This window comes from Antechinus flavipes, chromosome 3 (genome assembly GCF_016432865.1).
Source record: "Antechinus flavipes isolate AdamAnt ecotype Samford, QLD, Australia chromosome 3, AdamAnt_v2, whole genome shotgun sequence".
Classification (NCBI taxonomy): Eukaryota; Metazoa; Chordata; class Mammalia; order Dasyuromorphia; family Dasyuridae; genus Antechinus; species Antechinus flavipes.
In genome coordinates this window covers 10,789,344-10,806,492 of record NC_067400.1, presented here as the reverse complement: position 1 = coordinate 10,806,492, position 17,149 = coordinate 10,789,344, and the positions used below count along the sequence as shown (strand labels likewise).

The window sequence follows — 17,149 nt, the reverse complement described above, 5'->3', positions numbered from 1 at the left end:
TTCCTTCCTTTCCTTCCTTCTTTCTTTCTTTCTTTCTTTCTTTTTCTTTCTTTCTTTCTTTCTTTCTTTCTTTCTTTCTTTCTTCTTTCTTTCTTTTTCTTTCTTTCTTCCTTCCTTCTTCCTTCCTTCCTTCCTTCCTTCCTTCCTTCCTTCCTTCCTTCCTTCCTTCCTTCCTTTCTTTCTTTCTTTCTTTCTTCTTTCTTTCTTCTTTCTTCTTTCTTTCTTTCTTCTTTCTTTCTTTCTCTTTCTTTCTTTCTTTTCTTTCTTTTTCTTTCTTTCTTCTTTCTTTCTTTCTTTCTTCTTTCTTTCTTTTTCTTTCTTTCTTTCTTTCTTTTTCTTTCTTTCTTCTTTCCTTCCTTCCTTCCTTCCTTCCTTCCTTCCTTCCTTCCTTCCTTTCCTTTCTTTCTTTCTTTCTTTTTTCCTCTCTCTCTCTCTTTTTTCTCTTGCTTTTTTACTAACCACTTAAACAAAACAATTCTCTGCACTAGTCATGTCTAAAGACAAATGTCTTATTCCACTTTTTGAGTACATCCCTCTGTGCTAGAAAGTGAAGAAGTTGCATCATAATCTATTTTCTCACTATGAACCATGATGATAAACCATGGTTGATCATTACACAGATCAGAGTTAGATTTTTGAAAGTTTTGTCTTTATAATGTAGTTACTGTACAAATCGTTCTCTTTGTTCTTATCTCATTTGTATCGAGTCACCCAAGTATTACCATATTTCTCTGAAACCCTCCTTTTTGTCATTTTTAACCAGAATGATCATGTTGCATTACAATGATGTTCAGCCATTTTTCAATAAAAGGATATCCATTAGTTTAAAGTTGTCAGTTAACTAGAAAGACTTAGCCTTAATCTCATTCTCCCCATAAGGGTTCCATTTCTACAATCCAACAGACTGAAATTCCTCTCTCTGACCATAAGTTCTTGCCCTTCTATCTTTCCTTGAGTCTCCCCTTCCTAAACACATTCTCCACCCTCATCACAACCTTATGGCTCTGCAACCCTGCTTACTTGCCCATTTCCTCGCCCCTCCTCTGTTCTCACTTTTTCTTTCTAAAATATCATTGCTGTACCTAGCTACCAAGTTCAACATAGAAAGTTTTCTCTTTGTCTCTCTGTCTCTCTCTACTTCTCCTTCCTCATCCTCTCCTTCTCTCCTTTTTCCTCTCTCCCTTTCCTTTCTTTTCCCTTTTTATCCTTTCCCTTCCCTTCATTTATTTCCTTCCCTTCCCTTCCCATGTATCTTGCCAAAAATCATCCTTCTTAGACACAATGTACATTATCCCCCACTCAAGGACACTTGAGGGGCTTCTATTCCCTGTAGGACAAACCACCAGCTGAGCAGCCTGAGTGGGCAGCTCTTCTCCAATCTGGCTCCCACCAACCTTTCCAACCTGTGCTTCTAATGATGTTGCTCCCACTCCCTGTTTCACCCAAACTGAACTTTTCACTGACTCCGACATCACAGCTCCGGAGTGGGGCAAGCCATGCCCTCTGCCTGGAAATCACCCCTCCCTCAATGTTACCTTTCAAACCCTCAATCTTCAAAGCTCATCTGAGGTTCCATTTCTTATCATGGGATCCTTATTAAAACTCTCAAATTACTGGTTCTTTATTTGTCTTGGATTCTCACAATAGAATGTAAACTCTTTGAGAGCCTGGATCATTAAGAGGTCAAGTGACTTGTTCATAGCTACATAGCCAATGTCAGAAGCTAGAGGTGAATCCCTGTCTTCCTGGCTTCCAAAGTCTTCTCTCCCTACCACGCCACAGCTGCCTTGTCTATGATAGGGGCTCCATAAAAAGCAGAGGCAGAAAGAATAAAGTGAGCTGCCCAAGGTCACACAGCTAGTCTCAGGCTAGATTTTAAATGAGGTCTTCCTGATTTTGGCCCAGCACTCTCTCCTCTGCACCACCTACTTGCCCCAGAAAGAGCCTAGTTCAAATTCGGCCTCTGATACTTATTAGCTATATAACTCTGGTCAAGTCATTTAACTTTTATTTGCCTCAGTTTCTGTAAAATGGGGATAATAACCACACCCACCTCTCAGGGTTGTTTTGAGGATCAAATAAGATACTATTTGTGAGGTATTTAGTACAGACACACAGAAGATGCTATATAAATGTTAGCAAGTATTATTATTTTATTATTAGATTTATGACCCTAGGATCAATAAGACCCCTTCCACTTTGAGATTAATGATCCCTTGAAATCCCAATCAGCCCACCCTAGTTCTGTCTCTATTACTCTATTGAATGTTCTAATTTCTCCTCCCCCTTAGCTAATCAAAGGCAAGATTTATCCTCCTCTTCACCCCAATTCCATTTACCTTCTTGACTTCTGTGTTATTGTTAATGATATCACCATACTCCATGATTCTAACTCATATTCCTCTCTTTCCCTCACCAATTCACCTTAAATCCTATCATTTCCCCTTTTGCTTCTTGCTGTCATCGCTTTAATGTAGTGGGACGCTCTTAGTTTGTCTTCTTGTGTCTGGCTTCTTTGCCCTCCAAGCAACCTAATCAACTGCAATTAGATCCATTTGGTTAATATCTGTTTTCATTGACTCCCCATCACTATTCACTTGGGTTGGGCTGATCGGGTTAGTAAAGTGCCTAGAAAAGGTCAATCAATTCAGACTTGGAGACATGACCTAGACAAGGATGCTTAATTCTCTCAGCCTCAGGAAATGAGGAGATTGGTTGGATCCCATGATCCCATGAGTTTTGGATATCCTCAAAATTGAGGTTGGGCAGATGATGGCAAGGAAGTCTCAGATACTTAACTAAGGTCATAGATGTTGGACCTATGGAAGGGACATCATCCAATTCATTCACTTTGCAGATGAAGAAACTGAGTGGATATTACGAAAAAAATATTAACTCCCAATCCCAAGTTAAGAGGACCTGGATTCAGATCCCCCCCTTAACACTTATGTGACTCTAGGAAAGTCTCAACCTTCTTCACATCTTCCCTTTGAGAGAAATGATTACTAAATAACCATCTGTTAATATTGGGGAGATCCAGTATTTTTTTTCCCTTCATCATTTGGAAATTGAGTCAAAGCTTGGTTTTCCAATAATGAGGTGAAATCTTAGAATTGTTATCTCACCCAACTAAGAGAAGCTTACAAAAATTAATTTAAGGTGAATTCCAGCCCATTGTGTTCTACTCAGCCAGATCTGAGGAAAGGTGGATCCTTTGTCTAAATTGCTCAAGTCATGTCCCTCAACCCCTCATTAGAATAGTTCCACCTCTCATTATATTATTCATCCTTCTGATTAATTGTCAACCAATCAAAATTTATTGCCCTGTTCAGGGATTCACACTCTTCCAAGGGCATATAAGCATTTGAGTGGGTTCCATTCTGAGTTTCCACTCTTCAAGGGTATCACTGATCCCTTTTATTAATTATATGCTAGCGTGATTAGTAAAATTATTAATTACTAGGAAACAATGTCTCTCTAACTTTTTATACATCACAATTTCCTCAGTTGTAAAATGAGATGGTTGGATCTGGCCACTAAGGTCTGTTCCAGCTATAGCTCTATGATCCTTAATAAGTTATTGAAGGTGGGGCAGCTAGGTGGCTCAGTGGATAGAGCATCAGCCCTGAAGTCAGGAGGAACTGAGTTCAAATTTGATCTCAGACACTGACACTTTCTAGCTATGTCACCCTGGGCAAGTCACTTAACCCCAATTGCCTCAGCAAAATAATAATAATAATAATAATAATAATATGCTGAAGGTAAGATAGCTAGTAAGGGTCAGAGCTGACATTTCTGTAAATCTTTCTAGCACCATGTTTAGGACTTTTTTCCAGACTGGCTCTTAGTCTCCCTCCATTTAATATCACTAAAAGTATCAAAAAGGAAGTCATAATATTAAAATTTCACACTGGTTTTCTTTTATTTCTGATTCATTGGGGCATATGACTTTTGTCATTGTGAAAATCAGCAAATCACTCAGAATCTTTATTTTCCAAAAAGGGCAAAACTTGTGGATACTCAATCTTGAACTTCCCTGGACAGGACTCTGAAGATGTCTGTGGGAAGGGCTGAATTTCTGGCTTTGGAGGGTGATGTTTTCCTGAATGTGGACAATGATCTTGACTGGGAATATTGATTTCAGGAAGAGGAAGGACTTGGCCCTTCTTCAGAGGAGGGAGGCGATAAACAGAGCCAACTTCTCTCCCATGGAAAGGAAAATGTCTGTGAAAATCTTGTTCTTCTGAGGGATCATGTGGAGGTCCATGTCTATGAGGACCATGGCAATGGGGCCCGTGCCTATGGTGACCATGACCATGGGGCCCATGACCATGGTGACCATGACCATGGGGCCCGTGACCATGGGGACCATGCTTATGGGGACCGTGACCATGGGGACAATGCTTATGGGGCCCATGACCATGGGGCCCGTGCTTATGGGGACCGTGACCATGGTGACCATGCTTATGGGGACCGTGACCATGAGGACCATGCTTATGGGGACCGTGACCATGGGGACCAAGCTCACATGTACCATCGTCATCTGAACACGGCTTGTGGGGATCATGACTGTGGTCATCATGGAACTCAACATGGCCAGGTGGATGGGTTCCTTGAGGATGATGGGATTCTGCCTCATCTCTAACAGGAGAGTTTTCAGAACTAGAAAGGAGTCTCTCCTGTTCCCCCCCTTTAGGCTCTTTCTTTTCCAAAATAGATTGGTGGGTGGGAGGTGGCCCCCCGTGCTCATGTGAATGATGATGGCAAGAAGAGTCTCGGCACCCAGGACCCAAAGGCCTATGGGCTAGATGCCGTTCTCTAGGAGGAGGTGTCTGCACCTATTGAAGTAATCATGATGCCGATGGTGATGTCTTCCACTGCTGACATTTCTGGAGTCCTGGCAAAAAAGGACATGGGATGGTTATTCCAACCCTGTTCTATTCTCTATAATTCAATAAACATTTTTCAGATTCACGGGACCTCAGTAGCCAATGAATAAAACTCATACAAGAATGAGAGAAATCCTAGTAAGAATCAGGAAAGTCCTCATGTAAGAGTCTTGAAGATGGTGGAGCTGAGGATTGAGAGCATTCCAGACAAGAGAGACAGAAGGTCAATGTTGACTCCCAAGTCGATTGGTTGGAACATAGAATGTGTGAACGAGGGATATTCAGTTCTATAATCCAAAGAGAGAAGCCAGGCATTATAAGCTCTGGTCTACACCTTCGTTCTCATCAGAACTCAGAACCCTAAAGACTCCATGAGGTGGGGTTTAAAGACCACTCCTAGACCAAGGACATTTCCTAGGCAGCTGCCCCCCACATCCCATGGCAGAAGCATTTTCTAAGGACTAGGAGAATCAATTCAAAAATAAAAATACTGTTAATTTTGAGCTCTCCACTGTGGAAAAAAAATAAAATTGATTACTGCAAGTCCAATCTTTTAGAAATGAGGTATGAGAAATCCCAGTGCGTCTAGGATGTTCTCCTTGAGGGAAAGGGTTATTTTTGTTCTTTCCCTATATTCCCAGGGTTTACTACAATGCCTGGCACACTGTAGGTGATTAATAAATGCTAGTTGGTTGCAAAGCTCTTGAAATCGTGAAGTGGTTGGGTGCGGAATCCATTAGGTGAGGATCTGGATTGAGAGTTGGTAGGGCCCTTCTGGAAGACCTCATTCAGTTGCCAACACAGACTGAACCAGAGCCAGCAAGAAGCAGCCCACCTGAACTCCATGTTCATTAGGAAGCTGTTGGGGTTACTGTGATCCTATTAGAATGAAGGGGGAAGGGAAAATGAAGTTCTGGCTTCATTAAGAATCAGAGCCCAAAACAGAGAGAACTTGGTGGGTGCTTGTCCCAGGCCATAAAATGCCCCATCATGGGACTATTTAGGGGGAGGGGCAAGCAGCTTCCCTGAGCTCCCACATGCAGATGTCTCCCAAAGCTGTATTTCCAGCCCTGACCTCTCTCTGATTTCAACCTTCCCTCTTAAATGGTAGGTAAAGGTACCTCAGGCTCCTTCAGCCCTTCACCCCTTCTATCCCTGCTATTCATACTCTCTCCTAGACCTTGTCATCTCTGACTTGTCCTGAGTCTCCCACCCAAACAGTCACCATGTCCTAAACGTTCCATCAGAGGTAGTGGAACGGACCCAGGAAATGGTGTCAGAGGATCGGATGGAGAATCCTGGCTCTGCCACCACTGGGCCTGTAAGAACAAGGGATGGGCATTCTAGGCCACCTCTACAGTTCTTTCATCTCTAGATCTAGGATCATGGGAGCCCTTCCTCTTCTTTGTTTCTATCCCTCTACCCCTGGCTAGAATAAGTCCTCCATCCCTTCCAGTAAGTCTTGCCATCTTTCCTCTCTCTCTTCTCAACTCTGTTCTTCAGAACCATTGCCAAACCAATTCTTGTTCCATGTGATTCTGATCATGCTACTCCCCTGCTCACCAATATTCACTGGCTTCCTATTACCTTCTGAGTGAAGTTCTCACATTTTTATCTGGCACTTAAGGTGCTACATCCTAAACCACTTCATCTCTCCAAATGGACACAGAAGGAGACAAAAGTCCAAAAAGCACGTTAAAATCCCACCGGCACAACCCTGTCTTGAACAAAGACAATGAAAGGCAAGGCACAAACCTCCGCATTGAAAATTTCACATTTTACATTTATATCAAGTGGGTTGTTCAAGTCGGAATCCTCGTAGTTATACGGAAGAACTGCCCGGCAAAATCCAAAGACCTGCAGATAAAAGAGAAACCTGTAACTTTGGGAGCGGGTCCTGGGGATATTAGATCCACTGATGTGTGTGTGTGTGTGTGTGTGTGTGTATACAAGTATGAAAGAGACAGAGAGACAGAGACAGAGACAAAAAGAGAGAGACACAGAGAGAGAGAGGCAGAGAGAGACAGAGAGGGAGAGATAGAGAAAGAGAGAAAAACAGAGAGAGAGAGAGAGAGAGAGAGAGAGAGAGAGAGAGAGAGAGAGAGAGAGAGAGAGAGAGAACAAAAGTACTTACCGGACAGCTCCTGAAGAAGGGAGGCCCCACTGACTCTGCAGAGTAGTTCGCTATGCTGAACTCCACTTGTAAGATGAATCTTTCACCTCCCCTCTGAAACAGAGACCCCATGAGCTCCAGGACAGCAAGTGACGTATCTTGGTAACTCACTCTTCAGTTCCATCTCTAGCTCCCCTAAATGACAAACCTGGACCCATCTCCTTGGAAGGTGGGGGCTTCATTGCTTCCTGACTGCCTGTATTTTGTACATTAAAATATTTGCCAATAAGGCAGTTCTTTCATGTGAACTGCGTACCCATTCCCTTACAGATAAATAAATGCTTTTTGACTGAATGCTGAGAGATCATAGAATTATAAACCCTCAGGGCTGGCTTGGGACCCATAAACAGACCAAGACTCCCTTTTCCCCATCTCCAACAAGTGGTCATCTGCCTCTCCTCAAAGTCTTTGAGTGAGGAAGAGAGTGGGGTTAAGAAGTTTTTGCTGATACCCTTTGATCCAGCAGTGTCTCTCCTGGGCCTGTATCCCAAAGAGAGCTTAAAGGAGGGAAAGGGACCCACGTGTGCATGTTCATGGCAGTCCCTTTTGTAGTGGCTAGAAACTGAATATTGGATGGATGCCCATCAATTGGAGAATGGTTGGGTAAATTGTGGTATATGGCTGTTACGGAATATTATTGTTCGGTAAGAAATGACCAGCAGGATGATTTCAGAAAGGCCTGGAGAGACTCACACGAACTGATGCTGAGTGAAATGAGCAGGACCAAGAGATCATTATACACTTCAACAACGATACTGTATGAAGATCAATTCTGATGGACGTGACCCTCTTCAACAATGAGATGTTTCAAGCCAATTTCAGGGGATTCGTGATGGAGAGAGCCACGTGCACCCAGAGAGAGAACTATGGGGACTGAATGTGGATCACAACATAGTATTTTCATCTGTTGTTGTTATCATTTGCTTGCTTTGTTTTCTCTCTCATTTTTCTTCCCTTTTGATCTGATTTTTCTTGTGCAGAGTGATAAATGTGGAAATATGTACAAAAGAAGTGCACATGTTTAACCTATATTGAATTACTTGAGTCTAGGGCAGGGAGGAGAGGGGAGGGAGGGAGAAAAATATAGAACACAAGGTTTTCCAAGAGCAAATGCTGAAAACTATCTTTGCATTATTTTGAAAAATAAAAACCTATTGTTTAAAAAAATAAAGAAGCCTTTGCTGACATTGGGTCTCTTTGTGTTCCCCACTCATTATTACTATATGCAGCAGCCCTTCAGATTCTCAGAAACAGTGATGTTATGTCCCCTGAACTTTTTTTCTCCAAACCAAACATCCCCAGCTCCTTCCTCATCCCCATTCAGACATGCTGCAGCTTTATGAGATGTGTGACCCAGGACTAAACCCAGAGCTCCAGATGTGACCAGAGCAATAAGCAGAGGGATCAGTAACACTTCTCTTGTCTCAAACTTCAGGATTCTTTAAATGCATCCTAAAATTACATTAATTGGGGGTGGAGAGAGCTTCTATATAGCACTGTTATCCCACATTGAACTCGTGATCCACTAAGATCCCATTATCTTTTTCATAAAATTTTTAGCTTTGGACTTCCTCTGCCCCCCGCCATCATCTTGTACTTTTGAAGCTGATTTTTTGTTTCCAAGTCTCCGACATGTAATCCTGCTAAATTTCATCATATTATATCTGTCCCCATCACTCTATCCTATTTTAGATTTTAGATTTTTCTCCCAGTCTTGTGTTAGCTGTTTTCTCCTAGCAGGCCACACCCACGGAGAGCACATCACTTCTACTGATTTTGCCCCCTGCCTCTTGGGGCGTCTCAGCCCCCAGGGAGCTTTATTTAGAAGCTCCATCCAGACTTACCACTCGCAAAGCTCTCTCAACTTTGACCACCTGGAATGAGGAGGCACTGACATGATCCTGCTTGTAGTGCTCGAGGGCTTTCTCCGCCTGCTCCTTATATGGTTCTGGATCTTCAAAGTGGTCAATAATGGTAGGCCCGGGGCTTTTGTTGGTCAGTGCAAAAGAAGCTGTAAAACATGATGAAGCCCAACCATGTAAAGGGAAAGAATAACCACCAAAATAGAAATGGAATTATAGAAGAGCCAAGCTTAGTCCTGGGGGGAAAAGTATGAGAAGTATCTCCTCTTCTTTACAGAAGTGGGGATTATGATGGTAGAGAACATCATTTACTGCTAGATGGAGCAATATTTGTTCAATTCACTTTCCTGCTTTGCTTTGCTTTTTCTCAAACTTTTTTTTATTTTTTTGTCATTGTGGGTGGCTCTCTGAATGGAGGGAAAGGATGACTGTGGAGGAAAATGAATATACATGATATTAAAACTATAGATATTATTTCAAATTCTCTACTAGGTGAGACCTAACCCAGGAACAGGGGCTGACCCGAAGAAGGGGTTCAGAGCGGGTACCTGCGTCATTAAAGAATTCCACCTCCCTTCTGGGCAAAGACCTCCACTGGACACTCACCATTCTGGGCAAGCACACGGATGCCCAGATCCATGCCCACTGCTGAACATGGTTTTCAACCCAGCATTTCTAACTTCATCTGTTTCTGTCTTTCTCTGTTTCTGTCTTACTCTGTCTCTGTCTGTCCATCCCTGTCTCCCTTCTCTCTCTATCTGTCTGTCTCTGTCAGTCTCTGTCTGTCTATCCATCCTTCTCTCCCTTCTTCTCTGTCTGTCTCTGTCAGTCTCTGTCTGTCCATCCCTCTCTCCCTTCTTCTCTGTCTGTCTCTCTGTCGCTCTCTGTCTGTTGTCTGCCTCTCTGTCTCTGAGTGTGTCTCTCTCTGTCTCTCTGTCTATCTCTGTCTCTCTCTCTAGCCCTATCTCTTCATCTGTCTCTGTCTCCCTGTTGGTCTGTCTCTCTCTTGGTGGTTTTAACTCACAGCTTCCTTTTTCTTAGCCCAGTCACAAATCTGAGCATATTTAAAGATCCCATGAGACAAAGGTCAGGAACTGCTGCTTTTACTGGTCTCCACATTAGTCCCCCTCACCCCCTCTGAATTACTGCAGTGGCCTCCTAAAGTCTCCCTTTCTCAGGTTTCTTCTTTCCTCCAATTTATCCCCAGCACAGCTGGCAAGGTGATTTTCCTAAAACATAAACTGATCATGTTACTCCCCTCCAGATAAACTCTAGTGGCTCCCTATTACTTCTAGGATCAAATCCAAATTTCTCTGGCATTCAAAGCTTTTCACAGCCTGGCCCCAATATACATTTCTAAAACCATCACACTGTGTGTGTATTTGTGTGAGTAAGTATGTGTGTGAATGTATGTGTATGTATGTCTCTGTGTGTGTGAGTCTGAGATTTGTCTAGTCATTAATTCCGCTTTTCCTCCATTTGAGTTCTTCTGGGTGGGATAGGATGGATGGAGAGTGGAGGGCTAAGAGGGAAGCCTGAGATCACATTGAATCCCCCGCACCGCACACGGACAGCCCCCGATCCATACCAGAGCTTGTCGTGCAGTTGAACTCAATCAGCTCGTCCAGTTCCCGCTCACAAGAGGTGTTTGAGTGGGTGATGGCCACCACTTTGCATTTCCCGATGACCTGGAAGAAGAAGAAAAAAAAAGTCCCTCTTCCTTTCCTTGGATCTCCTGCCTTCTTTGGGATCTGGGGCAAAGATGGGATGCTCCCTGAGAGCCTGGGCAGGGGTCACTTCACTTCACTGGTTAGGTTTTAACTCAAAGAATTCTTCTCAAGCTTTTCCTCTATACCTTCCTTAGCTATGTGACCCTGGACTTAGCCTCAGTTTCCTCAGCTGTAAAATGTGGAAAATAATCACCCCATCCATCCCAGTTGCTGTGAGAATCTAATAAAATAAAATAGCTAAAACACACAATAGTTCTGATTACAATTATATTTCCTTGGAGGGACAGACCAAATCTCCCAAGATTATTACAGATCTGTAAGGTTTCTTAAGGGGTTTTAGAGAAAGAGAAAACAAGGGTTTATTTATTAAGCACCTACTAAGCGCAGAGCACTGGGCTAAGCATTTTACAAATATATTTTCCTTTGATCTCCACAACAATCCTGAAAAGTAGATATTATTATTAATACTGGAAGCTGAGGCACACTGAGCTCTTAGTGCCTTTCTCAAGGTCACTCAGCTAGGAAGTGTTGGAGGCTAGATTAGATTCAGGGCTGCTTGTTTCTAAGACCAGCTACCTTCCTGATTGAGACACTCAGCTGCCTCTGGACAGGGCCCGTGCTGGAGCCAGCTTGAACTGGATGTTGAGAGATGATTGCTGAATTTCCAGCGTGAATATTTACAGCTCAGAAATCCCTACATATTGTTTCATTGATGGTCTAGACTTCAAGAAAATGATGCAGAAAATATCAATAATTCAACTTAAATTTTAAAGTGTGTCTTATGTAGATTAGATGGTGGAGGTGGAGCTGGTTGTTAAACATTTAGCAGGATATCATTGGCTATAAGGAGCCACCAGGAAGATAAAAATTGTAACCCCAAACATTTTCAAGAGGAAGTTCAATTTTCAGTCTGAACATAATTGTTTTTCTTTCTGAAAATACAACTTCAAATTTAAAGAAATGATCTTGTCTTGATGGATGGACACAATGAGGGGTGTGTTGATAAATATTTAACAATCAGCTCTCCAAACATTTTATACACACACACACATACATACACACACACACACACACACACACACACACACACACACACATGCACACACACACTCACAACACACTTCTATGTTTAACTTGCATTATTACCATTTTCCCCATCACTTTTTAAAGTCTACATAAGCAATGAAACAATCAGGATGATTTATAGCATTTGCCAATTTCCATGACATAAATGCTTCCACTGGATATTTAACAATGGGCTTTCCCAAGCTGGGAGCTGCCTCCAGGATACCCTTGGACACAGCCTTGAGAAGAGGACCATGGGCCTCTTTTCTGAATAACTGGAGCAGCATCTAAGGTTGACATCATTACATGATGGAGTTCCCAAGTGACAGGAGGCAGCCTTGACATTAAGAACTGTGGACCATGGAGCACTTGGGGCAATGTAGGCAGCCTCAGAAGCTCTTAGGTCAGTGGAGCTCCAAGCTATGGCTGAAATGGAAGGACCTGGGACCATCTCTTCCTCCCAGGAGCCTCACCTGGACCTCAAGGTAGAAGTCCAGTGGACTGATCGCCCCATGGTGAATAGAAGACTTTCCATTCAACCCAGGAGGAGACCAAGAGAAGGACCAGAGAGATTGCTGGGGGCTTTTTTCTCTGTTGTTCTTATACACTAATCAAAAGAACCCCCCGGGGAACGTTTGCATGCCCTCCACAGATGTGAACAAGTATTGATCTTGACTACTTACCAATTCAGAAATTAGTCTAATACCTTCCTCTTTGCATTCCTCTTTGTGTGTCCTGGATAGGACAGAACAGTCAGATTCTATCACGTCCAGGACCAAATAGTGGATAACGGCAGATTTCTGCAGAGAGACAAGAAAACACACCTTTTAACAAATTCATTTGGATCCCATCCCACCAGCGTTTCCTAAGTGCCCACTTTGTGCTAAACAGGAAACAAGGCCCTGGGGATGAAATGACAAGAGAGTCAAATAGTCCTTTCCCTCAAGAAGCTTATATTCCATCAGAGGAGAGAATGAATCAAGCTATAAGCATTTATCAAACACCTACTGTATGCTGTATACTAGAGAGTATATTAAGTGCTCAGGAAACAAAAACATAAATCAAACACTCTCCATCCTCAAGAAACTTGAATTCTGTTATGAGAATTCTTTATAAGAAAATTATTATTTATAATTATTAAAAATTATTAAGCACTTATTGATAATTAAGACAGTGGGGATCCACAGACAAACTAAATAATCCCTGCCCTCAAGGATTCTCAATATTGCCCTCAATATTCTCATTTTTATTTTCTAAAATAATCGAATTTGGAAAAATTTGGGACGGCTTTTTTGGACCGATCCAGAGTGCACCAATCAGAACCCACACCACGATTTTCCCAGTTATTTTGCAAAAGAAAATAGTCCAGAATGACAGCCTAAGTCTGATTCATGGAATGATCATTCAGGTTTCCAGAGAGCTGATGGTATGACATCCCACCTCTTTCCTCTCATCAGAGAAGTGGGGGGCCACAAGGGCAGAATGAGGCACGTATATGTAGTCATGCATGGGATGGATTCATCAGAAGGATAATATTTCTGAGAAGTAACATCATCTTGGAATTCATAGGCACTTTAAATCATTTTTTTTCCTTTTTTTTTTAAATAATAGCTTTTTATTTGCAAAATATAGACAAAGATAATGTTCAACATTCATTCTTGCAAAACCCTGTGTTCCACATTTATCTCTATCCCTTCCCCCACCCCTCCTCCTAGACAGTACGTAATCCAATATATGCTAAACATATGCAATTCTTCTATACATAGTTCCATATTTCTCATGCTGTATAAGAAAAATCAGAACAAAAAGGAAAAAAATAAGAAGGAAACGAAAAAAGCAAGAAAGCAACAGCGAAAAAGGTGAAAATATTATGTTGGGATCCACATTCAGTCTCCTTAGTCCTCTTAAAGTCAATTCTGTAATAGCATACAACTATGACATAGAAGAATAGAATAGAACACTCCATTTTATAACAGCTAATGTTTATGTAATGCTTTACAACTTGCAAAGTAACTCATATGCATAATCTCATTGCCACAATTAGCATGTAATCATAAAATCTCATTGCATAATGTGCATTTATTGTTCTCCCAATTAAATTATAATTAACCTAGAGTATTATAAGGTATAAACTGCCCAGGTACTGAGGCAGCTCAGTCTAGGGGAGGGATTCTTTCTTTTCTTTTAGTCTTTTCTCTGTTAGTAGACTGGTGAACCCTTTTTCATGGAGCCCTTCTTACAACTGAGATCTTAAATGCACAAAATAAAGTGTTTAGGATTACCAAAGAAGCCAAAGATTAATGAAAATAAACATCTAGTAGATTTTTCATTTAAATTCATACATTTAACAATCCTGAATGCCTTGGGGTTGGGGGTCCTGTCATCCAGGATTAAGAACTCTTGGTATTATGGAGAGAGAATTAGAGTTAGAGGGAGAAAGACTTGAGTTTTACCTATATTTTTGATACTTGCCATTTAACTTCTCTGAGCCTACATTTCCTCATCTGGATAGGGATCATAATGCCATTAGCATCTACCCCATAGGGATGATTAAAATGAAGCTCAAATGAAATAATATCTACAAAGCAAACTTAAAAATGCTATGTAAATATTAACTATTTTACTAGAATAAATGCTGACCCACAATACACATGGATTGACTAATATTTGAACAAACACTGATAACAAACAATGATTTAAAGGTAGAAAAGTTACTAAGTCATCCCTCCCCTTTGGTCTTGTCATCCCACCAGAGCACAAAGGGACAGGTCAAGGGCAGAAAAAACTAACCAGAATTCTCAGCAGTGCTTTTTGTGGTAGCAAAGAACAAGGAACAATTGATTAGGGAAAGGGAGTATTTCTGCACCATTAGGAGAAAACAAATATCAAGAACTCAGAGAATATGAAGTGTTCTCGGGACCTCAGGTTCATGAAGGCTTCTGAGGTAGCTAGATGGAGAGCTTGACAAAGGGATGAAGACCAAGAAAGCTGAGCCAGCAGAATAGGACACACTTGACCACCATGATCTCAATGGGCAAAGGCAGTAAGAACCAGGGCTGCTAATGGGCAAGGGCGCCAATAAGACATTCAAAGCACATTCACTCCTCTCTTTGCTTTCCATCACAACCTTTGTGGGTGACTCAGTTTCCTCTCTCAGGAGTCCCCTAAAGCAGTGAGGACACGGGTCCAATCTTTATGCCCTTCTGCTAAAATAAACTCCAGAGTATTTCCTTTAGTAACTGAATTGGAAGAAGCAGAGACGCTCAATGATCAAAGCATCCTCCCAGCACACACACACACACACACACACACACACACACACACACACACCCAGGGCATACAACTGAGAGCTCAGTCCCAGCTGCCTTTGGGACCCTTGCTCACCTCTTCACGGACATCAGTGTGGGCATCAGCGACCCTCAACAACCGGAATTGGAAACCTTCTGTCCGCCTTTCGTTGATCAGACGGAGGATTTCCTCGGCCTTGGGCACTGCGGCTTCACAATCTGCAGGACTCAGTGAGAAGGAAGGACCTGCTGAGGCCAGGAGGAGCAGGAGGATGGCCGGCACCCTCATGGTCTCAAAGCATGGAAACCCTCCGTGCTACCGGCCACAGGAGCAAAAGCAGGCAGGCAGAATTTATAAGACGATCTCTTAGAATCAAAAAAAAAAAAAAAAAGGCAGCGGGTTCCTACAAAAGGGTCACTTTTTGTACATCAGTTGTGTAATCTGGGGTGTCACCTTGATCCCTGGTTAAGATAGGGAAGAGCCAGTAAATGATTAGTTAATCCTGGATACAAAAGCGGAGGTTTGTTGTCAGTGTGGGGGTGAAAGGCTATCTTAGCTTCAGTTTATTCACATCTGGTAGCATTAAGGAAGGAATCTTCAAATAAAACCCCAAAATCAAAACAACTGGATCTGCTTGCTCATGGGGTCCCCTGTAGCCCAGCTTCTTAACCTGTGGGTTACGACCCCTTATGGGGTTTTCTAACTGAATGGGATGGTCATAAAAATTATGATATGTGAACTGCAAATGTTTGAATTACATACCTGTATACCCAGGGGCACAGAAAAGTTTTGTTTTGAGCAAAAAGGGGTCACAAGTGGAAAAAGTTTAAGAAGCCCTGTCTTAGAAGGGAGGCGTGAGTTTAGGGGGTATAGCAATAGTTCTCAAATGTTATTTGTTCAAGGCGGGATCATTTAAGTTGGCAACGCCACAGAGAGTTGGGAAGTTCACACAAGCACTGCCAGCATCCCTCGTGAACAGCATCCTGTTTGTTGTGGCCCTTGTGACCACCAGGCTTAATGTATATTTGTTATATATATGTGCAATAGGTAAATTTTATTTGGGAATACTTGTGACCACCAGACTTAATGTATATTTATATTACGTATATGTGCAGTAGGTAAGTTTTATTTAGGAATACTTGTGATCACCAGACTTAATATATATTTATATATTATGTATATGTGCAACAGGTAAATTTTATTTGGGAATACTTGTGACCACTAGGCTTAATGTATATTTATATTACATATATGTGCAATAGGTAAATTTTATTTGGGAATACTTGTGACTACCAGGATTAATGTATATTTATATTATGTATATGTACAATGGGTAAGTTTTATTTGGGAATACTTGTGACCACCAGGCTTAATGTATATTTATATTATGTATATGTACAATGGGTAAGTTTTATTTGGGAATACTTGTGACCACCAGGCTTAATGTATATTTATATTATGTATATGTACAATGGGTAAGTTTTATTTGGGAATACTTGTGACCACCAGGCTTAATGTATATTTATATTATGTATATGTGCAATAGTTAAATTTTATTTGGGAATACTTGTGACCACCAGGATTAATGTATATTTATATTATGTATATGTGCAATGGGTGAGTTTTATTTGGGAATACTTGTGACCACCAAGATTAATGTATGTTTATGTTATGTATATGTACAATGGGTAAGTTTTATTTGGGAATACTTGTGACCACCAGGCTTAATGTATATTTATATTATGTATATGTACAATGGGTAAGTTTTATTTGGGAATACTTGTGACCACCAGGCTTAATGTATATTTATATTATGTATATGTGCAATAGTTAAATTTTATTTGGGAATACTTGTGACCACCAGGATTAATGTATATTTATATTATGTATATGTGCAATGGGTAAGTTTTATTTGGGAATACTTGTGACCACCAGGATTAATGTATGTTTATGTTCTGTGTGTGTGTGTGTGTGTGTGTGTGTGTGTGTGTGCAAGAGGTAAGTTTTATTTGGAAATACTTGTGACCACCAGGCTTAATGTATATTTATATTACGTATATGTGCAATAGTTAAATTTTATTTGGGAATACTTGTGACCACCAGGATTAATGTATATTTATATTATGTATATGTGCAATGGGT

General features: G+C 41.4%; 1 protein-coding gene across 1 annotated transcript; it reads right to left on the bottom strand.

Annotated features, from left to right (window-relative positions):
• Positions 1-4,713: 4,713 nt before the first annotated feature.
• HRG (histidine rich glycoprotein) lies at positions 4,714-15,799 on the bottom strand. Its single transcript, XM_051991768.1, has 7 exons — positions 15,104-15,799; positions 12,403-12,519; positions 10,513-10,612; positions 8,907-9,073; positions 7,024-7,116; positions 6,645-6,746; positions 4,714-4,897 (listed from the first exon to the last, which is right to left on the bottom strand). The coding sequence occupies exons 1-7, from the start codon at positions 15,293-15,295 to the stop codon at positions 4,805-4,807; spliced, it is 864 nt and encodes a 287-aa protein (XP_051847728.1). The 5' UTR covers positions 15,296-15,799; the 3' UTR covers positions 4,714-4,804.
• Positions 15,800-17,149: the final 1,350 nt, after the last annotated feature.